This window comes from Coloeus monedula (assembly GCF_965178545.1).
Source record: "Coloeus monedula genome assembly, chromosome: 1".
NCBI classification, from domain to species: domain Eukaryota; kingdom Metazoa; phylum Chordata; class Aves; order Passeriformes; family Corvidae; genus Coloeus; species Coloeus monedula.
The window spans coordinates 96921428-96947256 of NC_138781.1; the positions used below are offsets into that span (position 1 = coordinate 96921428).

Here is a 25829-nt window from a genome sequence, read left to right on the forward strand (position 1 = left end):
GGGGCTGTCAGCGCCTTCCCGAGGAGGGCCGGCCGCGGCCCCGGTAAGTGGCGGCCGCGCATCCCGCCGCTCCCCGCCCTGTCCCTGCCGGCCGGTGAACGCCGCCGTGCCGGCCCCTGCCTGGCTGTCGCGGGCTGTAATAACCCTGGTCTGGCAGTGGGAAGCGGAGGGGGTAGGGGCGGGATGGGCCGGGGCGGTCCGGGGAGCCCCTCGGGATGGCGGGGCCGAAGGGGGTGCTGAGGGCTCGTCCTGTCCCGGGGCCGCGGCGGAGGGCGAAGGAGCTCGGCGTGCCAGCGGGCAGGTCTCCGGCCTTTGCCCGGCAAGGGACGGGCACCTGTGTCGGTGCGAATGATTCGAGCAGAGCCACTTGTGCCAGGGAGGAGCCGGGCGGGTCTGGGCTGGCGGCCGGGACTGCCGCCGCTGCTTCCCCCGGGCTCTGGAGGGGTCGTTGCGTTCCTGTAGCCCAGGAGCTCCTCTGCAGAGGGGCAGCGGCCTCCCCCTGGGAGCCTGTCGTCCCCGCTGGCTCGGCTCTGGAGTGTGAGTCCCGAGGATAAGGGTGCGATGGCAGCTGGAGCCTTCCTAAATCGACTCAGAACGTAGTTTTGTTCAGTTCTGCCTGTATTTTTCGCTGAAGGTGTATGTAGTTTTGACTCACAGCTTCAGTGTGAAGTTGACACGGTTTCCTAAAGTTTGCTGTTTCTTTTGGGTGGTTGTACAGGAGCCAGTCTGCCTCGGCGTGTTAGTTACAGTGCGCTGTCTTCTGATTCTGCTGACGAGGTCTGCTCGATGTGCCTGGGTAGTGGCTGTGTGGGCTAAAGGTGTTGTAACTACTACTCTGTGGAATGTATGCAGAGCTTTTAATAAGGGCAGTAATTCAGGATAAAGCTCTCTGCTGCAGAATACCATTTCTGTAGCAAATTCAAAAAAAAAGGTTGTTTGTTTGTTTAATTTTAGGTAGAGCCCTGATAGCTTGGAAATGGATTGAGCCAAACAAAACTGGAGTTATAATTCCAAAACGCAAGTGATTGAAATAGATCTTGCATGTTTAGATGAAGAGTAAGAAATCAAGCATGGTTTGAGCTAAACAGGCCAGTAGTAAAGAAGTACAGGAGTTTACACTGTAGAAATAATTCTGGAACAAGTACATACTTGTGCATGTAATTTTTAAAGGTACTAGAGATACGGAACTTGAGACATAGACTTAGGCTCTTGCAGACCAGCTCATAGGCAGACCTTGCCTGGAGTGTTTTTTAGTCATGATAAATTCTAAAATTAGGAATTTTGCTAATGCTCTACAGAGTGTGGCTGGGATGTAGTTAACTTTCTTTATAACAGTCTGTACAGTCTGTGTTTTGGATTTGTGGCTAAAACAGTGCTGCTCACACCGCAGTGTTTGGCTCTGGCTGAAGGGGGCTTGTACAGTGTACAGGCTTTCTCTTTTCCTAATCTGCCCTCCACTCCCCTCAAGTAGGCTGGGGATGGGCAGAGATTGACAGGGCACAGCAGGGACATCTGACCCAAGCTGACCAAAGGGAAATTTCCTAGTGTATATCACACTTAGCAGTAAAATATGATGGTTTTGCTTCTGGGGTGGCCATTATTCACAGACTGGCTGGAGTATTAGTTTGCCTGTGAGGGGTGGTGAGCGATTTTCTTTGCTTCAGTTGTTTTTTGGGGTGGGGAGTGTTTCCAGTTTCCTTCATTTATCAAACTTTCTTTCTCTTGTCTCACAAGTCTTCTTGCTTTTGCTCTTTCAGTGCTGTGCACTTGACACAGTTCTTCAGATCACTGTTCTGTTGAGATTAAGTGATGTGCTGGATTTATGAATGCAGACTGCTCTGAAAATAGATATCTAATTTCAAGGAATAATATGGGTATGAGAGAGTATAATCTCTAGCTGTGGCAGCAGAACCTAAAATGTTCTGTTTGGTTGCAAGACTAAAGACATAATATATTGGAAATAATTTAGAAGCAATGAGGAGCTCCAGATAATGTTCCTCAGAGGTCTGTGGACACCATGGTATTGCATCTTTGGTAATGGGATCCTCCCTAATTTCTGTTAGTAGCTAGTGAAATTTGAGAGAACCTTGATGGCCAGCAGATGTTACATTTTCCCATACTTGTTTGCCTGCGTGTCTTGGCTTCACTGGAAATTCTTCTGGAGACTGAGGCGAAATCACTTGATTGGTTTTTCCCTACACCCCTGATGGACAGGACTGATACTGTGAGAAGAGCTGAAAACAAGAGTTGGAAATCAAAAAATTATCCATCAGAAGTCTAAATGGAAGTGCTCTATAGTTAAGTCTCTGGGTTTGGAGCTTCCACAGCTATGTTTCTCCACAGTTTTGGTGGCAAATTTGACCTATTGCTGCAGGGGGACTGTGGTTCTCTCAGCTCCACCCAATTCTAGTTCAGGATGAGTTAGGACTTTTGCTTGGACTTTCTACAAGATTCCATTGTGCTTGTCTCATTGCCCTTTTAATAGGCAAACCTCCTCTTAGATTAAATACAATCTGTTCTTTTAATGAAGATTTGCCTGTTTTGTGGTGGTGGGTTTTTTTGGTGGTGTTTTGTAGGGTTTTTTTTTTATTCACACTAAAGGTTTGAGCAAGGTAAATGCAAAATCAGCAACCAAAAACATTTTAGGGGAACTAATGAGACTGAGCTAAGTGCTTTTAAATGCAATTCTTGTAGAATTCTAGTTGCTTCTCTTTATAATGTGGTTTAATGATGCTTCTGTCAAGTTTTGGTGCCGAAGTTAATTCTCCAGTTGTTGACTTTGAAATGTCACATAGCCATAAAATTTTAAAAAGTGGGTTCTTAAAAAATATTTTATTTCTTTTCAGTACTGTTAAGTTATGAAGGCATTTTGAGGTCCTAATCAACAATGGAGGAAACGGATAGGGAAGCAGTTGCAACAGCTGTTCAGAGAGTGGCAGGAATGCTTCAGCGTCCTGATCAGCTGGATAAAGTGGAGCAGTATCGCAGAAGGGAAGCTCGTAAGAAGGCTTCAGTAGAAGCTCGACTTAAGGTACAAAGTTGAATAAAGTTGCATGTCTGTGCTGCAGCATGAATGTATTTTCTTTTTTTCCTTTCTTCTGTTTTTGTTTTTGTTTTGTTTTTTTTTTCCATTCTACATTTTCAGCCAGATGGATAGTTTTAAATCAGGGAGTTTAGTTTTTGCTTGGTGTCCAAACCAGAAAATTTGTGTCCGAAAATTAATGCAAATGAATGGTGTACATCTTACTAACATTTTATTAAGCATTTTAAGTCTTCTTAGGTCCTGTACCTTCTGCAGTTTGTCCATGGACAACTACCCTTGTGCTGTGTAGCCTGTCAGCCAGCAAACCTTTATCTTAGTGATTGAATACTGAACTTCTAACAAAAAATTGATGATTGCATCTGAAAAAGGATCAGTCAGTTACCCCTCTGACTTTTACATGGGTTAGGGAAGATAGCTAAAATACATCATGTTCTTGTCTCTTGTGGAAGTGACCCTGTGATTTTACTCCTCCTTCACATGTGTATGTGTGAGTGGATGGACATTCACACACACAGACTTAGCCTGACATATGAGTGTGGTCATCCTGTGTTTATTGTCCATATGTTACTGAGTTCTGTGTTTCCTTCCTTCACTGGTATTTGCCGACAGTCATTTTAGACCACTGTATTAAGTAGGTGGAGTACAGTCTTAGAAAAGTGTTTTGGGTAACATTTTCTTAGCTCAAAATGGCTGGTATACACTGTATCTAATCTTGTATTCCACTCAGTTAATCTTATAGCTATTTAATGGCTAGTTCTTTGTGGGAGTCTGTATGCAGTAGAAGAAAACCAGTTTTCTTTCACAGTGAAAAAATTTGTTATTTATATAGAATGTGCTATTTACACATAGCAAATTACATGTTGATTTTTGTAGCATAGAAACAGAATTTTTTCGGATGACTTGGACTTTTCAGATTTAAGTCAGGAAGCAGATAGAGTCTATTAATAATGGATCAGCTGTTTAGTTACTGTGATCTATTTATAATATATGAGAACAGTCATTTGCCTGGCTGCTTTATAGACAGTCATGACTAAACTTTGTAAGTCTTGTAAATGCCTAAATCCACTTTATAGCTATTTTCCCTATTGTTTGCCTTAAATTAGTTCAGTCATCTGTAGGTGGTCAGAAACACCTGTTCCAAAAAGAGGTTCAGTACCCTTCAATCCACTCAGGATGCATTCCTGAAAAAGGTGCCAGTTAGTGATGCAACGGATAGCAGTGCAGTTTTTCCCATGAGAATTACTCTAATGGATGGCAGCACAGAGAGGATGTAGGAAGTATTCTTGCTGTGGATTTAAACTGTTTCTCTGTGTGCTGTGGAAGACGGGGAGACAGACATCAGGGTCATCAGCCAGAGGAGTTGCTGACTTCTCAGGCTGGATTACTGCTTCATCTGAGGGAATGAACACATGGGAAATCTTTCAGTGTGAACATGTTAGTGTGTATCTCTGACTGGATACACTTTCATCTTTGTCATCACTTTCTTCAGGTGAATTTAAATATCCTCTCTATATCCTCTCCTATATATTTAGTTATGTCCATTTCTTATATGCCTCATTGCTTTTCTTCCTGTGTAACATAAATTCTTAGAGGAAAAACTGTTTTGAAATGTGTCAAACTCCGCAGTTTCATGTATGAGACTGATGACATTCAGTGAAGCAGTATTTTTGGGGTTCAGTAGCAGAACTCTGAAATGATGTGTGAATGAGCACCAGGTAGCACTGTCGGCTGGTGCTTTTGTGTTCTGTAGTCCAGAATGCAGGAGAAGAGCTGCTTGGACTCTCTTCCAGAGCTTGTAAAATTATAATCATTTTTGTTTGTGCAGTTATCCAGTCAATGGAAGAACTTCTCTGTGAAGAAACACTGTATAAATACACATATCCTAGGAAAGTTTCTAGGTTGTGGGTGTTCCAGAATATAAACATCCATTAGTCCTCTCCCTTTTGATTCTTAGCTGCTGTGCAGTCATGAATTTGAACCATAGGGAGACCAGGAAGCCAGGATTCTGGTTCCATGGCTTCATGTTGAAAGCTGTCACTTGACAAGACATAAAAGATAAGTTTTGAGCCCTTTTTCCAGGGTGGCTTAGTTTTGTTTTCATTTCTTTAATACAGTCAAATCTAAGATGAATATGAATTCTAGGAAGCAGTCTACAGTGCTAGTCTGGGACATGCTTTGTTCTCTGCCCGATCCCCGTCAGTCCCAGCTGACTATTAGAAGAAAAACTGAACATGGATGGATGTCTGCTTTTAGAATTTTCCTTGTCCATTTATATCAGACTGAGATCACTGACTGTTTCAGTTCAACATTATCAAGTTTCTGCAAAAGATAAATAGGCAGAAATTTGAATATGTAATACTTGGAAGATCTGCCTCAGAAGAAATTATCAAAGCAGAAGTATTGAACGTTTAATGATCATGTGATTTTTAAAATACTTTATGGTCAGCTGCAGAAGATTGTGTTTGAGTATCGTATTGAATGTTTGAGTATCCTAATTATCTCAGTTCCTGTAGGGGAAAATTGTGTTAATGCGGCAGTTCTATAGATAGAAACTGTATAAAAATGCCTTACCACTGCTTAATTGTGCTGAGTCTGCCAGGAAGATACATTTTTATCAATAAAAACAGCAGGTCATAATTTGAAAGGACATAAATAATCTTAGTTTAAAAGTCACTGCATTTTTCTGAGACTTTCCCAGTACATTTAAAACACAGTACATGTTGTTTGCAGTTACCAGGATTTCCTCTTTGGCTTCTAGTATTCGACAAAAAGTTCCACAACTTTCCAAGCTTTTGGCCCTTAAAAGTCTGGCAAAAAATGTGTTTTGAGCTTAGCAAAACCATTAGTGCCTCATTTTCTTTGCTGGTTACTTTGCCTCCCCAAGTTATGCAGCTGAGTTTTCATGAATGACTTGCTTGTCTTTTGAAACCTGTTATTTCTAGTTGCATTTTCCACTCCCCTGATTTCACCTTCACCACATACATATCTAAAAAATGTGCTGTGGATGTGATCTGATTTCTTTCACTCAGACATGCACTATAATGCATTTTCAGTAAGGTGTCTGGGCACCTGAATGATAATCAGGCCTAACAGCCTTTTTGAAGAGTCATTATTTCAAGTGTCACCTGTCACAGGATATCCATATCAATAACCTGTCTTTATGCCAAAATAATCTAGTAGTTGGATTGTGGGTCTGGTCGTTGATGTTTCACAGTGTGAAAATTTTATTCAGTTTGGGGTTTTGTTGTTTGTTTTACTGAATTACATTCCTCTTTTTTGCCTTCAGGAGTTTTGGGGTTTTTTTAAAGAACACTTGAGAATTCAATTTGGGCTTTTTAAGAGCATTTTCCGTTGTGATTAAAAATTTGTAATTGCTTTAGTAAAATGCTTTGAGAATATGTACATACCAAACATTCTGATGAAACATCTGGACTTTCTTTTGATATCCCCCTTTGAAATTAATTTATGAAGGAAACGCAAAGAAGTCTCATTCCTTTGATCCTGGTTTAATATAGACTTACAAAGTTTATGATCCATCTCCCTAAGCTCCTATGTTAGTTTGTGGGTGAATCAATTGTATCTAGGTCCTTTAAAACTAGATACAAATTCAGAACTTAATAAAATGGTATGTGGGCATAAACAACCTTGTGTACATGCCAATTTACACATTTCTAGTAAATTACAATATTTCCTTTTCATTTTTTTCTGTTGAAAATGTTAGATACTGAAATGAAAATTAAATCTTGAGAAATGCTGAAAATATGAAACTTAATGATGAATAATCTGGGTTCTTTCTTTGTCTCTTTGTTTGTATTTAAGGCAGCAATTCAGTCACAGTTAGATGGAGTACGAACAGGTTTAAGCCAACTGCACAATGCACTGAATGATGTGAAGGACATTCAGCAGTCTTTGGTAGATGTCAATAAGGACTGGAGACAGAGCATCAACACTATAGAAAACCTCAAGGATGTTAAGGATGCTGTAGTGCAACACAGCCAACTGGCAGCTGCTGTAGAAAATCTCAAGAATATATTTTCAGGTAATCTAATGTTCTTTATATAATCCATTCCATACTGAAAACACTTTAAAATGGTGCTAACAGCTGTAAGGTTGTCAAGCAATGCTGAGAACTTTAAACCTCACTGGGAATGAAGAATTAAGGAAGAATCACCTACACATCACACACGGGGAAGTAGCTGGTAGCCATTTGATATAGATGAAAACTACATTGTGCTGTAGGAACTTCTAGGCTGGCCATGAAACACAACTCACAAAGAAGTTTCTTGCAAGTAATCAGTAGCAGGGATAACATGTTTAGTATAAAAAACTGAAATATGCAAGCAACAAATACAGAAAGAATATTAATAAAGTTCTGGGGTGTTGCCACCTGAGCTGGACACCTACAGCAAGCCTGTTTGGTACAAATAGTATGAAATTAAATAAGGAGGCAGGAACATTTTGCACCACTGTACAACTGTGAGGGTTTGAAAAATGAAATAAGATGAATGAGATAGAATGGATACTGTAAAGATAAGGAGAACATGATTACCTGTGTCATTTTGTGCAGCTGTTTTGGTGCACATTGCATTCCATCTTGAATCATGATGAGTTCCTTGCCAGGACTTTTCTACTTATAAATAATTTAAAGTGTCTTACCCCATAACAAGGATAAACCTATCATACTAATTTGATTTTACTTAAATAGTTACTTCTCCCCTCTTATCTCCTGATACTAATACACAAAGGGTACCTATAAAGGAAAATTGCTTCCAAGCCATACCAGGTTGATTAGTTCACTCTCTGTGTGTATCTAACCTTTACAGTATCAGATACAGTGTGCAATTTCAAGAAAAGAGTAGTGTTTACAAGCAATGTCTAGCAATTAAAAACAAAGAACAGCAAATTGTGCATGTTCCAATGTGGTGTTGTTTTGGGGGTGTTGTTTCGTTTCACACAGATGAATGCAACTGAGACAATAAACCATTTCAGTCTTTCTGAGAGGTTTTTACTATGAAGCATCTCCCCCTGGAGTTGTTAATCAGTATAGTTGTTTTGCTCAGAGATGATCAAATGTTTTATAAACAAAGTGGTTTTTATCATGATTGAAAAGACAGTTACATGCAATCATTAGAACTTTTTGTGGGCTGCCAGTTTTATCACTAGCTGCCTTTTTTGCAGTGACAGTTCTGATGAGATTTTTCAGTTCTTCCCCCACAGGATCCTAATCTTCTTCTGTAGGATTCCTCAAATACTGAAAAAATAATAAAGAAAGAAAATCTTCTAAATATTTTAACTGTACAGGTAATTATCCCTATCCTTCCTTCGTGCCTTAGGCAGGCAAAAACTGTTTAAGAAGGAGGTAAAATTTGGCATTTGTTGGGTTTATGCAGCCTCAGGTTCAACAAAGTAGTGACTTTTAGTCAGGTAAGTTAAAAGCCTTTTATATAATGTATAAGAAGGCCAGTACTGCAATTTGTTTCATAGTAGGTTTTCCAGGAGTCTCTTATTTATTTTTCGGCATCAGGAGGGAGAGAGGAAATTGTGTTGCACTATGATCTTTGTTTAGCCACTGATCAAAGTGGAGCATTATAGTTAATAATGTATAAAGATATGTAACATTTACTAACAGGTTTTGAATACTTAAAAATAATTTCCATTAAATTATTTAAAAATAATTCCTACAGCCATTCTCCAGCTGTTTTCCTAGTGCTTTTCTTGTCTTGTATTTACTGTTTGTATTTTGACAGTGGTGTTGTACTCTATGTGATTTTTTTTTCAGTTCCAGAGATAGTCAGGGAGACCCACGATCTGATTGAGCGAGGGGAACTTCTGCAGGCTCACCGGAAGCTGATGGATTTGGAGTGTTCTCGTGATAACCTGATGTATGAGCAGTATCGCATGGACAGCAAAAACACACATGACATGAACCTCATCCATACATACTTTGGGGATATGCAGAAACTGTCTGAGGAATTGGCAAAGCAGCTTTGGATGGTGGTTCAAAGATCCCTTGTTACAGTCCGTCGAGATCCAACTTTGCTTGTCTCTGTTGTGAGGATAATTGAGAGGGAGGAGAAGATTGACAGGCGCATGTTAGACAGGAAGAAGCAGACTGGGTTCATACCTCCTGGCAGACCAAAGAGGTGGAAAGAAAAAATGTTCAATATTTTGGAAAGAACTGTGAGCACACGGATTGAAGGCACTCAGGCAGACACCAGAGAATCTGACAAAATGTGGCTTGTGCGACATCTAGAAATCATCCGCAAATACGTCCTTGATGACCTGCTCGTGGCCAAGACCCTGCTGGATCAATGCTTTCCTCCCCATTATGACATTTTCAACAGGTTGTTAAACATGTACCATCAAGCTTTGGCCACCCGAATGCAAGAACTTGCTGCAGAGGATCTGGAAGCAAATGAGATTGTTAGCCTTCTAACTTGGGTTTTGAATACCTACACTAGGTAAGGCCCCATATTCTGTTAGCAATAAGTGAGAGGAAACATGCAAAACACAGTTTGTGTTAATGTTGGCATGTCTATTAACATACAAGAAGGTAAAAAAGGGATTATATCAAACTAGCAAGTTCTTTACTATTCATTACACATTTTGCATCCTGGAAATTACTCCTTAAAACTTGTTTGTATTTTCTAATATTTAATTTTGAGTTGCTTCAAGTTTTAATGCAGTTAAAGATCTGAATGAAGCTACAGTCACCTTGTATTGGTGTACCAGTTTGGTGAAGTATTGGGAAGAACAGGAGACTGAGAGTTCATGTGTGAAACATAATGTTTGTTGTAGCCACGGCCCCGGAAGATCTGTATGATTATTAACTTTCTATTGTTCTCTTCTACAGGGGTGGGACTGTTTCAGTTGCCTCATTACTGCTAAATGGAAAGAATGTAGTAACTTCCTTTGGGTTTTCTCTCAAAACTGTGATGATTTGGTTTTTTGGAAGAATTTCTACTTACAGGTTGTTTTCTATGATATTTGAAAGCGTATTTCTTTTGAGTTGTGTGATTTGTTGGGATAACTTAAGCTTTAGGGGGGGTTTGTTGCCTCCTTTTTTAATCCTCCAGACAGAAACAGCTCAAGTGGCAACTGTTGAGTTTTTGCTGGCGTGTAGTTACTAGAGCAACTGATTTGTTTGGGAAAACGTGCTGCTAGCCTTTCTGTGGCTCAGGACTGTAATCCTGTTCTGAATAGCTGGCACTGACCCAGGTTCTGTGCTGTGTGTACTTTTGATGTCTTCAGTTGTTCAGTATCACTAATGCCACAAGTTAAGACACTTTGTGGGTTTAGAGTATAATACCATAAAGCACAGAGGTGGGAGATAATACTGTTCTGGAAAATTCTAATAACCAGCTTTAAGGTTTGTGTTCAGCACTCTGTGCTTTACTCTACACTGCAAAGTTCTCCTGGTTTTTCTTCCCTGCAAGGAACAATCAGGAGCACCCACTTGTGCATACTTAGATACTTTGGGTATAAGAGAGATGCAGCCACTAATAAGGAGCTGAGTTAATTGGCCTTTTCTTCTTTTGAAGGCCAGAGGAATAACTCTACAGTGAATGAAAATCATAGATACGTGAGTCCTTCTCATGCATGACCTTGGCAGAAATCCTGCTCCCGGGCTCTTTGTTTATGTCTTGGGGCTTATGTTCCAGTAAGGCGATTCTTGGTCTTAAAATTGCCCTTCTACCTTTCTTCCAGAAAGCAGAGGAGATTGGTACTGAGTTAGACAATTTAGAGCTAAAGCTCTCTCAGTTGGTGTGTTCCATCATTGGAAGGGCAAAGGGAGGGAGCAAAGTCAGTGTTACCTCTATTTGCAAAGCAAACAGATCTTGCTAAAGCAAGTCGTGTGGCTTATAGCACCTGGTGGCTCAGTCTTGTGAAGAAGGGAAACAGTGAAAGGAGTAGACACAGTACAGGATCTTTGAGAATGCACTTCTCCCTGCATCTCTGCATGACAAGTGGGATGGAAATTAGAGGAAGTACCTTGAAGGAAAAAATTAAGGCTTTGACTTTTTCTCTTCTCTAAAAAAAAAAAGGCCAGAGATGGCAGTACAGAAATTGTGTTCTTGTATATTACAATAAAAGGTTATAAATAGGATGATAATTACTGGAACAGGTTGCCCAAAGAAGCTGTGGATGCCCCATCCCTGGAAGTGTTCAAGGCGAGGTTGGATGGGGTCCTGAGCAACCTGCTCTAGGGGGTGGCATCCCTGCCCATGGCAGGCCGGTTGGAACTAGATGGTCTTTAAGGTCCAATCCAAGCCATTCTATGATTCTGTGAGAATGAGCCATTGTGTATGTTGGTAGTGCACAGTGGGAGAAGAAATCAGCTCAGGTTTCTGAGAGGGAAGGTAAAGTTCTCAACAAGGATATTTGCAGAGCTTATCAAATCTCAGTTGCTGGACATCTCTTAACAATACAATAAAGAGTCCTCCATAGGGATATGTTTATAATAAACTAGGAAGGAGGATGGACTACATGGCATTATGGTAACTGTACATACTAGAGGGAAAATATAAATTTATATTGTATTTGCATATTACAGCTGCACTTCAAAAGCAGCTGAGAGAATACTGACTGAGAAGAAGCATTGAGAGTTTTTTCCATGTGATGAATTGATAAAGTCATGCATAACTTCTGTTTACAGTATTTGCAACATAGGAGTTAAAAAAGAATTATGGGGGTTTCTTAATCAGAGCATGTCTGCATGGAAGCTGGTTTTAGAAGTGTGCTCAACTCACAGCTCAGAAATAAAGTGATGCTACATGTGGAATAATAGCCTTTAATATTTGAGAGGCAGTTTTACTGTGTTAGGTGGATTTCTTTCGTGTTGAAGTCAATGAGAGTTTCGGAAGCATACTGTTATTATTAAAATCTGTGTTGGGTTGGGACCAGGCCTCTTATCTGTGTCTGAGGAAAATTATAAGTCTTGTAAGATCCTGATGCTCAGATTTATAGCATCATTTTATGAGATACTGATCAAGTGTTGACAAAACTGCTAAGAGTTCACCAGGATTGCTAAAGACAGTGTCAACAGTGTTCACTTTGAGGGACAGAAGGAATACTACTACACATATAACTGGATGCTGTCTCCGGAGCCAGTACCTCTTTTCACAAGATAGAGCAGGACTGGGGGCAGAATAGAAGCTTTCTAAAATGCTACTTTCCAAATAATACAATTATGTTTGAATTTTCAACTTGATTATAAACTTTTTGTTGAAGGTAAATAACTTCCCAACAGTCAGAAACCTTGTGACCCTTGGAAGAGTGTTGTCTGTTGCTTCTCTTCCCCCAGGCACTTGGGTTGTGACAATCAGGAAAGCGAAATTGTGTATAGGAAGAATTTTTTATCTTGGGGACCAGAGGTAGAAGCTTGTGGTCTTTGTTTTGGGGTTTCAGGGGATGTGCTTTGATAAAAGGTTAATGTTTCTGTGGCCTTGTGAACAGGGATAATGAGGCTAGAAATATTTTCTAACATGGCACAGTGCCATAAACAGCTTCTCTCATTTCCCCTAAATCAACCTAGAGCAGGTCCTGCTATTACGTGTATTCTTTCTGTAAACAGCAACAGAATGGAATTCAGTTTTCTGACTAGATTGAGCCACTTAAAATAGTTTCAGTCTCTTTTCTTACAGGCTCAGGAAGATGTTACAAGTGTAGGATGTTCAGTCACAGTAGCTTTTATGGTTTCAAATACAAGAACTTTGATATTCTAAGTTGGTAGCTGTAGTGGTTTTTTTCAGTGGTTTTTTTTTTTTCCAGGATGTGGAAGCACCACTGTGCTGACTCACTGCATCTACCCAAGGAACAACTTCAATTTGCAGAACTATACAGACTGGACACTTGCTTAAGAATTTATTTTTAAGTTGCTATTTGTTTTTATAGTAGCCTCTGTGAATACAGAATTTGTGGTTTCCTTCTGAAAAGCACACTATAAATGGACTGTGAAACAATTTATGTTATTATGATTGAATATATTTCCATCAGCTGTTAATAAAGCACTCTCTGAAGAGTGTGGGTTTGACTTATTGATTTTTTGAGCATGAAATATTAAGAGTTCTTGCTACATTGTTCTTTGGCGTAGCTTTGGGGTTTGTTGATTACACAAACCACTCATATAATCTTATATAGTTGCAAAATACTACTGTAAAGTATTAATTTTATATAATTCTTATCAAAATATTTTTGAGGGTTGCTCTAGTTTCTTTCAAATCCTATAAAATCAAGAACTTTCCTTTGCAAGCAAGTGCTCTTATGCAGTACCCATGAAGTGCACCTTTGATTTGTCTTGAAAGATACCTCTTCCTCTTAGATTAGCTATATTCTCTACCAAGACAGGAAGCTTTTCTTTTAATATATTCTAATTTTTACATGGATTTGATACAAGTACCAAAACAGAAGTTCTTTTGAGGATCTGAGGACAGTAATTTGTACTTGTCACTGATCTTTACTGTTCTAAAATTCAAAATGTATAAATTGTCTGTCATCACCTCTGAAATTTAAAAGATGTATAAAAATGTCCCCTACAAAGAGCCCACAGGCTGAACCAGTTGGTTTATTCAGTTTCAAGTAATCACTAATTCTTGTACATAAAAGTAAGAAATGCATGGAAAGGTTGTATATTTAAATGTCTCTAATATTTTTTATTATATGCTGGGCTGTAGCTTTTACATTCTTTTTTTCATATAGTTTTATTTACATTTCTTGTAATGCATTTATTGTTGCAGTTGCTATTAAGAACTTTTTGAAATGTGTAGGTATTGGAAATTTGCCCTTTACAGTGAACATACAGAAGAATTTGCATAGTTTTTTAGTTTTTAACTTTTTATTTCATTTTTCTTTACTAATCTGCAATGTTTTATTCTTCTTTTTCTTTTTTTTTTTAAATTCAGTGCAGAGATGATGGGAAATTCAGAACTGTCTCCCGAAGTGGATGTAAATTCTCTGGATGCTCTGATTTCACAAAATGTGGTAGACCAGCTTCTCAGCAAGTATATGTCAACACTCACTGTAAGTAATAACAGTGCAAAGGCACATGCAGATATGAGTTTATAGCTGCATTAGTACCTCAGTGCTGCTCCTCCATCAGAGAAAACTGTGACAAATGTGAATCCAGCACTATTACTTTTATAAAAATTTTCATATCGTATGTGTAGGTTTCTTCATAAAGTCATAATCAGATGATTTTATATATGTAAATCATGGCATTTCAAGGAGTACTTATGCTTTACAGATTACTAATAATAATTTATTGGAAAGGAAGGGATTCCAGTCTTCATATGCCTAAATCCATAGTGCTAGTAGGTTAGCACTTAAAAAGGCACTGTAGGCAGCTTGGTCCCTATAGTAACTACATCAACATTTGATAGAGATGTGATCTTTTCAAGGTAATCAGGATGTTCACATTTGCCAGTTTGATTCTTTTAACAGCCTTTTTCCTTTCATGCCTGTTAACTGCATGAGCATAATTTCCTTTTGTGGATGCCATTTCAAGTGTATCTTAACTATAAATGCACTGCTTCTTTGTTATCTTAAGAGTCACTAGAAGGTGGTCAACTACATGGCAAAGCAAGCACTATGTGATTGTCAGATCCAATAATTGCCTCCAAGAGTGGATATTTCAATAGTTGTAACTTTGGACTTGCTGTTCTTAAATTGTTCCATGAATTCCTACTCCTCCTAACTTTAGGAGCTTTGCCACGCAGAGGTGGGAAATTTTTATGCTTCTTTGGATTTGTTAGCTACTAAAACATGTCCAGCAACAGCAACTACTTGGACTTTACACTCATCACACTGATATAAATCAATCTTGTAATGGGTTAAGGAAGTTGCCAGTAGAGGCTCTGCTTCCCATTAGCTTTATTAGGACTTTTATGCAAGTTTATTTTTCTGCACTTACCTTTAGGACGAAAAATACATTGGTTTGCTTTCTCAAGCTACTTTTTCCTTGACTCAGGAAATGCCTTTGAATTCATTTTTCCTCACTTAGCATGAAAAAATACACCTATATTGGTTTTCCAGAATTGTTTTTTTCCTTACCTACTGAAAAATATTATGTATAGACTATTGCTTTTTTTTATTTATAGAATATAAATAAAATAAAGTTGCTACTGTATTAAACAGAGTGGCTTTCTTTTTGCTGGTTTTGATTTTTGGCTGTATCTTTCTTTTAAGGCAGAAAATACTGAAACTGCCTATTTGTTTCACTTCTACTTTATTTCTTTTGATGCTGTTTAAATGTGTTTTTAAACACAATATAACTAGTTCTGTATGGATAAGTACAAGTAATTGTGACTATCAACTTAAATACTGATGTTCACATCAACAAAAATGTCATGAGAAAGAAAATGCTAGTAGATTTTAACAGATTTCTAGCATATTATTTTTCCAATCACCTCACCTTGAAAAAAAGTCCTGGCACATGCTGATCTTAAGGTGAAAAAAGTCCCCTGGGCTTCTGGCTTAAAAGATTAATTCTTCTTTGCAAATCATATCTCATCAGAGCAGTTCCATGCTTATGAGGAAAAAAGGTAGTGCATCATTTCACACAATTGAAGAGGGTACTATATGGACTTTCATGGCCTTTCTGATTGTGCTTACTGGTAATGTGTAATTTTGCGTGGCAGGGCACTTTTTGCATGGCAGTAATACATCTGTTACATGTTGGAAAGAGGTGCAAACATTTCTATTACTACGGATTTTAAGCAAACGTGAACAAAGCAGAAAAGAGGCAGAAATCATCAACCCAAGCAAGACAGGAATCAAAGAATCCAGTTATATATTTAGCAAGCATCCTGGTCTTTACTCTTGTGAATAGGTCTGTGCTATGTGTCATGCAGAAAACTGGCTTAATCTCCTTCTAAACCCAGTTGTTCTTAATGTCTCTTTGCTGTATAATGTACTGGGCAGATGGGAGGAGAGCCAGCCATTGTATCCGTGGCTGTGTTCTGCAGTACTTGTGTTCCAAGAAACACAACCCATTTAATGTAATCCTGGGGTTTTGTCCCCAGCAGTAATGAGCACCAGTTTCCTAAAATGGAGGTGTAAAAGCAAGTACAGGCAGATATGTGCTATTTTCCTACATTAAATATTACCCTAATGTTATCAGTTGGGGAAAAATTCAGTTTGAAACCTAAAGCCTGAGCCTTAAATTCTTCCAGAGTTAGTAAACACATTTATTCTGACGAACTGACTTGCCCTCTGTGTTAGGAGCACTCCCCTTCCAAAGTGTGCCTAAGCTTCAAACTACACCATTTGTGTACCAGTACTAACCTTTGCCAATGCAAATTTTAATTTGTCTGTTACCTCTATCCTGTCGGAATGACAAGAGTGGTCATCATTATCTGTTACTATGCCACTCTTCATTATGGAAATGACTGCTATTCTAAATATTGTAGCAGGAGTTTTTGTTGCATTGAATTAAATCTTTTCTTTCTCTTTGTTGCTTTATTTAATGAAGTCTAACATCATTGGCTGGCTACGAAAAGCACTGGAGACAGATAAAAAAGACTGGATAAAAGAAACTGAACCAGAAGCAGATCAAGATGGATACTACCAGACTACACTCCCAGCTATTGTTTTTCAGGTATAAGACAACTTGGTTATTCCAGAAAATCTATAGAAGCAGTACATGGATTTGGGGGAATGGAGAGGGAAGCCAAACTTTCTGGAGTGCTATTGTTCCTATGTCTTTTGAAGTAGAGTGGTTTTTTTTTTCCTGTAGAGCTGTTAGTTGGAGAGGTTGTTTCTTTGGAGGTTTTTATTTACCTTCTTTAATGCTTAAAGACATAGTTCTTTTTTATGCGTAGATTAGAAACACACTTTTCTCAGCCTGTTTAGTTGGTATTTGTATTTAGTGAGCTGCTTTTACTTAGGTCTCTTGATGTAAAGCTATGGTATAAGCCCACCAGATGAGATGGTTGTGACTTAGTAGAACAGTTTTTGTTAATATAGTTCTGAATTAGTTAGGCATGTTTGTTAATGTGGTGCTGAGTTAGTTAGGCATGTATTTGTTACTGTAAGTTACTCATTATACAAACACCTTAATACTAGAATAAAAAGTTCTGTTGAAGGTTGAAACTGTTGCTGTTTTAAACAATACTTCAGTTAACATGAATGCCTGTCCAAATTAAAACCAGAAAAGATAAGGCTGTTTCTAAAATCCTAAAAAAAAAAAAAAGCCACAAAAATACCCAAACCTGCACCACCCTGTTGTTGGTAGTGGAAAGTTTTGAAAGTGATCTTTATCAAACAGAAAAATGTCAGCTTATTATGCTCATTTTCTAATTTTTCTTTACAAATATTGTGTTAGGTACCTTCAATGAAAGATAGATTATCTCTTCTTCCTGCATTTGTTTCCCATTTTATTTTTTTTCCAGCTTATACCAGGATTTTGTTACGTTCTTTCACATTTGTGTTAGTGCCAAGGTTTACTTCATCTAATCGTTTTCAGAAAGTGTGTGATATCAAAGAAACTGGTGGCTGATTATTGGCTCTAGTGTCATGCTGAGAAGGACTGCAGTATTGAGATCCATGTAACAGTGAAATTTTCAAAATTATCTTAGCATAAAAACAGCTCATGTTTCCACCTGGCTTTGTATCCTTCCTTCCTAGTTTCCCTCCTCTCAAACACAGCTGCCTGTAAGTCACCTAGATCTTGTACCTGCTTATGTTTCTAAAGTTTAGAGGTTCCTTTACTTCACTATTGTGAGCTCTCTACTTTCATATATGGGAGAAGCAAAGGGATTTGAGTTGTAGGGTTATTCATTACTAACTGCAGGAGCTGACCCTGGGACTTTGATACACTGTAAAGCCAAAGCACTACTGAATTAAAGAGATAAGTACTGTTTTGCTGAAGAAAAAATGCACTTATTTTCAGTATCAGACCACTGCAGTATGCTTTAATGGTTGTCAGTAATACATTAATTACACTTATGAAAATAGTGGCTTTTGGTTAGTCAGTGGGCTTATCTGAAAAAAAAAAACCAAAAACAACAAAGGCAACAAAAGGCGTGTGTAGAGCTGGTGCTAGTGAGAGTCTCCAAGACTCCAAGATGAAAGTCCTTCGTTTTACCACTGATAAAGGCCTCTCTTTCTAATTAAGCTATTTTTGTCTTAGATGTTTGAGCAGAATCTTCAGGTGGCTGCTCAGATAAATGAAGATTTGAAAACAAAGGTACTCGTTCTATGTCTTCAGCAAATGAATTCCTTTCTAACCAGGTAACATAATATTTAAAATACAAATGCTTTATCCTACCTCAGTCTCTCTTTGTTTCTACAATTCCAATACTTGTTTTCTGTTGGGATGTTTCCTTATTGCTTTGTATTTCTCCTGTCACATTCATGCCAACCAAGCTTTTTTTCCCTTTCCTTTTCTTCCTTTCTTCCCTTCCCCAATTTCTCTGCAGAAGTTCCTCTGTGCTGGTGAGTGGCACTTTCAGTTCCTGTCTGCAAACGGCTCTTAATTTTTTGAGTCAGTTCCACTTTCTTTTATATTTCAAATTTATACCTCTTTCTCTTAAGGAAGAGAGAAAACACCTTCTTGGCTGGATTCTGCCCAGAATAGAAAGACAATACCACATGAGCAACACACTTGTTATAAACTACTTCTCATTACTTGACAGACCCTTATGGGGCATTTGGTCTGATGGGTTGTATTTGAGTTGTTACAGATTTGTGTCTGTTTAATGCCATTCCTTGTATGTGTTACAGGTACAAAGATGAAGCACAATTGTATAAAGAAGATCATCTTAAAAATCGTCAGTATCCTCAATGCTATGTTCAGTACATGATTGCAGTCATCAACAACTGTCAAACCTTTAAGTAAGTCTGCATATTCTTGCAGTATTGTGAGAAAAATAGCTATTGATATTTCAGTTGTCATACTACCTCTTCACAGAACCTTTTCTTCTGTATGCAAAGAGGGTTTCAGTTAAGATAGTTTAGCTGACTAAACAAAGGCAATAAGTTTAAAGATACTGCTGTTTTAAGAGTCAGGTTTTGTGATTGCTTTTGCCTTTGGCAAGCCAAGCCATTGCCCCTCACCCGTGAAAAACCACTTGTTATTCCAAGAATTTCATTGCCAAAGAAAAATTTATCTTCAGCTTCCAGAATTTAAAAAAGTCATTTCAGTTAGTTTGTCTGGGTCCTGCCATCTTCTCTCACATATCACCTTCAAGCAGTGTGATCAAGGTGAACTGAACTGGAGAAGTGTAAAGACAGACCTTCTGTCAAGAGTATCAGAACGTGGCTCATGTTTCAGTGATGAGCAATCCATCTTCCTATTCATCTGGATCTGCTGCCGTTAGCAGGTCTACAGATCATCAGCAGTTTGCTACCAACACACAATTAGTCTACACTGACCACTCCAAAATCATGCTGGAGAGTAAATTAAGGCTTCCAAAGCAAGCAGCAGGCATTGTTTCCCCTTGCAAAAATAACTGTCTGCTGTGTCTTCTTCTGAGCCTGTACTCCAAAAATTCAATAGGAGTGCATCTGTGCATCAGTGGGTCATGAGAAACTTTTTTTTTTTTTTTTTTTTTTTGTCACAGAGAATCTATCATCAGTCTGAAAAGAAAATACCTGAAAAGTGACATGGAAGACACGTTGTCAATCAGTCATGCAAACATGGATGCAACTTTAGATATCATTGCTAAAGAAGGATGCTCTAGCCTGCTAGATGAAGTCTTCATGGATTTAGAGGTTAGAACGTTTTTCCTCAGAAAACCCCAAGTTTTATTTAGAAAGAAAAAATAATTCAGAATGAAGTAGTTGTGGAGCCTTTTTATTGCTAAACATTTAAATATGTGGTGTATATATATGGACTAGCAAAATGTCAGTATTAGTATTGTTCTTCACTGGATGTGGGAGACTGGAAGGTTGCTTAATTGGGTTTCATGGGATGACATCAGGCAGGTGCTCTGTGTATAATTAGTATTTTCTAGTAGATATACTTAGTCTTAGGTTGTTGAATTTTAAGGATTATTTGGGAAACTACTGCTGATATTAAGTTGCCATTGCAGGTACAGTTCATGTGTAATTAACAAATTTAATTGATTCTAACAGTGGGCTCTTTCTGTCTGGTAGATTTCCATCTTTAGGAATTCTAGCTTCTTGTATAGAATCCCTCAGGGAAGGAATTATTACTATAAAGAAATTGGGAGTATGGGGAGGGAAATTAGAGAAACAGTAGGAAATGGTGAAGAGAGATGCTCTGGAACTTGTTAGATTTGTAATAAAATGTTGAACTAACGTAAACACCTTGAATGACTCACACGGGGAAGGATGTTGGAGCAACATAGTTTAGAAATTGACAACGCTTAAAATTGTCTCCCATTTTTTAGTAACTGCCCTGATCTGATTAGACTGTCAAAAACCTGATCTGATCTCTTGTTTGTTACCTTCTCAGCCACACCTGAACGAGCTGATGACGAAGAAGTGGTTGATGGGGTCTAATGCAGTGGGGACTATCTGTGTCACTGTGGAGGATTATTTCAATGACTTTGCAAAAATTAAAAAGCCTTACAAAAAGGTAGGTGCAAAATATTCAGTGACACTTTGCTAATGTACTCTGAACATCAAGTTGATTTGGAATTTCTGAACACCACATGGAAATCAGAATTGGAATGCAAAAATTGAAATTGTTTCATCATTGGAACTGAAAAAATGTTCATCGTCATACTGCAGAAGCTACTGGTTTTCTGTTCATATAATATTGTCAAAGGCAGAGTTAAGTTGCAGGACTTAGTCCAGGAAACTTCTTGGCATGTTACTAGTTCTTCTTATGAGTTTGTAAGTTTCTATCTCTCCTCAGAAATTTGTAGTCAGATAAAATTAGCTCTTCTGAAACTAGTTTTGGTGGCCTGAATTACTTTTCTTTATAAATGCACATCATGTAATTCTTAGTTTTAATATATACAATAAAGCATAGCGAACTCAGTGCCATAAGGGCTATGAAGTGCATAATAGCTATGTTTAAAGTGCTCTTAGAACAGCAAATGTGCTAGGTTAGGTGCTTTTTTTCCCCTGTGGTCTGCCAAAGGATATCTGGATTTCTTTACTGATAAAATCAAGTACAATAATGTGGAAGATTAAAGGTTCGTGTAATAAGACAGTGTTAAATTATTGTCTAACACTTATGAACCTAATAGAAGCTAGCAAGATCAGTATTTAGGTGAGGTCTTTGGAAAAGCTCTTACTAAGCAGAAGGGCTTAAAAGATATTTTGTCTCCAAACCATACACTTATTCTTTCGTACCTTAATTCTCAAAGTTATAAAGAGAACTGCTCAGAGTTTCTCTGATGACCTTTTAACCTTCAGTATTTGCAGATCTTAGAGGCCTTATGTAAGTATATGTGTTTCCAGACCAGAAAACGTGCACAAAATAAGTTAGGTCAGTCCCAGAATTAGTCTATATCCGTGGAACAGCTTTCTTTTCCAGATTTAGTTTGTTACTGTGAGGTACGAATGCTTGGCATGAGTTTTGAAGTGTTAATATCAATCTCTGTAATCACATATGTTTCATCATGTAGCATTTATTGCCACCCTGTGGGGAAAAAAATTACAAGCAGATTCTTTGGCATTCATCATATCTTCTTTTCCACTGTCTCCCAACACAAAAAAACCTCCCATAAAAGATGCCATATGTTCTAGCACAGGCTGGACCATGCTTTTGTTTCCCTAATTTGTGATGGGATTTTTTTTCTGGTTTTAAAATATTATTGGGTAACCCTGTTTTGAAAGGACAGTTTTTAAAAGCCACAGAAACGAAGCACCTCCAAGAAGACTGTAGCTTAATGGAAAGGACACCGTTCTGAAACAGAGGAAATCTGGATCTAAGTCATTCTGCTTTGCTGTTTTCCTCATGTGTAAATTGAATACTCTACCATAGCACTGTTGGCTCTTGTGGAGTGTTCTCAGTTGTAGTAGAGCTGTTCTCAGTCCCTTTCCAGTGGGATGGGCCATACATGTCAGTCCTCCACAGTCTGTTCTGTGCAGTTCATTTTCCTTTGTGTAATTGGCATCAATTCCACCAGTGCAAGAGAAGCCATTCCTGAGCAGCGACTTAACTGGTATTTCTGCAGAGTCTTGAGAGCAGAACTTGAAATAGTATTTTCTGTGTTCTGGAGGAGGGTTGTGACTTCCAGTACTTTGCAATCTGTTGTTTTCTCCTTTTTTTTTTTCCCACCACCCCTTTTCTCTCTTTCCTGAAACCTTTTTTTTCAAGTTTTTACCAGAGAACATGTTAATTAAAACTAAAATTTGATACATACTATTAATAAAAGATAATAAAAAGTTTTTGACTACCTATTATGCAAGATTTTTGTTAATCATAAGTAACTTTGTCACTGTGCTTAAGGGGAAGAAAAAAGGTCTGAGGACTTGTGGGATTTAAGGACTATCTTTACATTACTGTTGAAAAATAAGCATGTAAAGGTTTCAGGGTTTTACTTTTGTTCTTTATTTCCAAACCTCAGCATTACCCAGGTATTACCAGTGGATATTTCCTATAAACAGACAAGTGCAGAACAGCAGATCACACAGGGAAGATCTGAGAAAGTGATCATTCTTTGGTGCTCCTCAAAAAATTCAGACATGGCATTAAAGATACCTTGGGTTTGTTGTTTTTTGTAATTGGCACATTGTTAGGTAAAGAGAGATTTTCATTTCTGTTAGCACTGTGGAAATCTAAAACCACTCTATCTGTATTATTAGCAAAAACTGTATATGATTAAGTGCAATTACACAGTTCAAAGCCTAAAAATAATGGCTACATTTGCAGGTATCACTGGCATAATCCACCACCTTTACCATTTCTTTCAGACAATGACTCTTGAGGCCCATCGGCGAGTAGTTGTGGAATACATCAGAGCAATCATGTTAAAACGTATATCTTTCAAGAATGCAGAAGAGAGAAAAGAGGGTGCAGAAAGAATGATCAAAGAAGCAGAACAGTTCAGATTTTTGTTTAAGAAGCTTGCAGCTGTAAGTATTTGCTTTGAGTAGTCCTGTTAACTTGGTAATTTACAATAACCCCACATATTTACTGCTTGGGGGAAATGGCTAGAGTTAGATCTCCATGTCTCCAGAATGTTGAGTGACTTGGGAATATCAAAGATGCCAACTGAGGGCACAGATGGAGTTTCTGAACACACAGGCTGGCTGCTGAAATTCTGGAGCACCAGTTTCTACTGCTTTGTGTTTATACAGCTCTCTGCAGCTGAGTATTTGAATGGCCTCAGAGAGATAGGTACCCTGAATTCATAGTAGGAAGTGAAAGAAAAAAGCAGTTGTAAAAAAAAACCCAACACTTTAAAAATCTGTCTTAGCTTTTCCTGGCCAGAAGAAAGGCTGATGTGGCATCAAACAGATGCCATTACTTATTACCTAAGAAGCATGCAGTGTGTTCATTTGGATCAATAAGATGAGTGTGTTGACCCCATTTAAAGTCCAGTAGAAATAGAAAAGACAGGCTAAAAAAGGTACTTGAAAATCGATGTGCAAGACAGGCCTAACAGTTTTAACTGCATAAGAAACAGGGATTTTCAAGAAAGGTCCTAGGGCCAACAGATGACAAAAGGCAAAAAGAATGCTCAGAAAGGTAAAACCTGAAAAACTGGGGGAATTAATGGAAGCAGTGGTGGAATAAATGAAACAAACCATACCTGATTGGCAGAACCAGATAACCTTGAATTAAAAGTACTAAAATAGTCCCGTTTAAAAAGATACAGGTAATCAATCAGTTGCTGAAAGCTGCTTTGGTGGCCAGATGACTTGAAGGAATCTAATGGAGGGCCAGTTATGAAATAATGTTTCAGAAGAGATCTGGCTTTCATTTTAGTTATTCCTAACATTTATGCTCATAGATTACCTAAAGTTGAAGACTAGAATGTATCACCATGTGGATAAATACAAGATACTGTTTGTGGGGCACTACTTTCTTCACTGATATTCTCAGAGTAGGTCTCTGAATGAAGAACAGGGAGAGAAAAGGATTATGGTGACAATTCACAAATGTTTTGGGTTTTTTAATGTCTGAAAATTCAGCTTTTTGGGAAATTCAAGAGCATTGTCAGACAAAGTATTAATTAAAGGATTGTTTGTAGATTTGAGAGGTTATTGCTATTGTTTTGGGGCATTTTTAATATTTTTTGTTTACTTTTGCAGGGCTCTGGAGAGGACACTGAAGGACTCTGTGACATCATTGAAGCCATTGCAGAGGTTATCAAGCTGACTGATCCTTCACTGCTCTATCTGGAAGTTTCAACTTTAGTCAGTAAATACCCAGATATCAGGTAATTCTCTTTGCCCTCAAATTTTAAAGATAGATAACATCATAATTTCCTTGTGGTCTGGGGCAAATTTTAAAATTTTAAAACAATGTGAAAATGTGTTCACATTTTTCATATTTTAGAATGTAACCAACCACTTTCTTGTGGAAAATAAGGCTAATGTACAATATATGTGTATGTAGACTAGGAGTTAGAACTGCTTGAGTACTGCGGAGGAATACTTAAAATACTTCATTTTTGTGTTTTGGGAGGATAAAATAGGTTTTAGAGTCCTCCAAGCAGCCAAAACAGTGCTTTATATTGAGCAGGGAAAACCAGTTCTGAGTAGAGATCTGATTAAGAATAAAAAGTACCCGCTGAAACTGAGTGAAAGGATTGCCAATTAAATGCTGGTTTTGACAAAATCTTACTTGTGCAAAGCTTCCTAATGGCAGTTTTACCCTTTTCCTTTGACAGGGATGACCACATTGCAGCTTTGCTGACAGTGAGAGGCGATGCCAGCAGAGATATGAAGCAGACTATCATTGAGACTTTGGATCAAGGTCCAAGCCAACCAAATCCAAACTATGTGCCAATTTTTAAAGAAATTACAGTTCCTACCCTCACTGTGCCAAAACTTCTTAAGTAATTGACAACTCTGTTTGTGTGTCATTACTGCTCTGGGATCAACAGGTTTGAAATATTTGTGGGCAAATTTGGCAATGCTGTTTCGAGTGAAGTTTAATATACATTGATGCTTGCTAGGCATGTTTGTTTCGAAAGACTTGGACGTGAGGAAATGCAAGCTTTCTGAAAGAAGAAGGATTAAAGGTCATGTTTGAAGAACAAAGCTTTTAATGGCATGGGGGGTTTTTTTACTGACCCATTTGTTACATCTGGTTTTGGTGTCAGCAAATACATTTTTCTTGTGGAATATGTTTGCACAGTGCACTGCAATGCTATATAAAGATATTTATACCAAAACCTGCAGAGCTGTAGTAGTATATCCAGCACTAACATACATCACTTACAATACCTAAGCAGACTCCTTTAGAACTGTCTTTATATGGCACTGCATTGAGTGTTAATGTCAATCCACTTTCACATTATATTTTGTGTATGTACTTACTTTGGTGTAAAATAGTTTATTGCAGAAAACTTAATTATGAAATCTGTTTCCTGACTTAAAGGAATGAATGAAATTGCTACAGTGCAATTTGATTATAGGTTGAATAAATAAATAAAGACATAAGGTACAATTTTTTTTCACTGATTCACTATAAACAGCACATAAAGCACACCAGTTCAATAAAATGTTAAACCATTGCTATGCTCAGCTATTATTCTTTGCATCCTTGTAGATTTACAGAGCATGTAAATCTTTTTCTGTTGTTGTTTTAAGTGTGAGTAAAATGGGATTTAATAGTTTTCTGAAAACACAGATACTGGGTTTTATTTCCACAGTATTTTCAGATTAATCTAATTATAAAATAGTACTAGACAATTGT

At 38.0% G+C, this 25829-nt stretch overlaps 1 protein-coding gene across 2 annotated transcripts; it reads left to right on the forward strand.

The window, feature by feature from the left end:
- Window positions 1-6: 6 nt before the first annotated feature.
- Window positions 7-25616, forward strand: EXOC3 (exocyst complex component 3). Of its 2 annotated transcripts, none has more exons than XM_082278346.1 (13): window positions 7-43; window positions 2847-3031; window positions 6863-7082; window positions 8823-9504; window positions 13945-14062; window positions 16512-16637; window positions 18171-18271; window positions 18764-18874; window positions 19603-19753; window positions 20460-20582; window positions 22874-23035; window positions 24218-24345; window positions 24799-25616. In XM_082278346.1, exons 2-13 carry the CDS (start codon window positions 2888-2890, stop codon window positions 24968-24970), a joined length of 2238 nt encoding a protein of 745 aa, XP_082134472.1. In that variant the 5' UTR covers window positions 7-43; window positions 2847-2887; the 3' UTR covers window positions 24971-25616. The 2 variants fall into 2 exon arrangements, with proteins under 2 accessions (XP_082134472.1, XP_082134473.1); XM_082278347.1 differs by having other exon boundaries at window positions 18204-18271.
- Window positions 25617-25829: the final 213 nt, after the last annotated feature.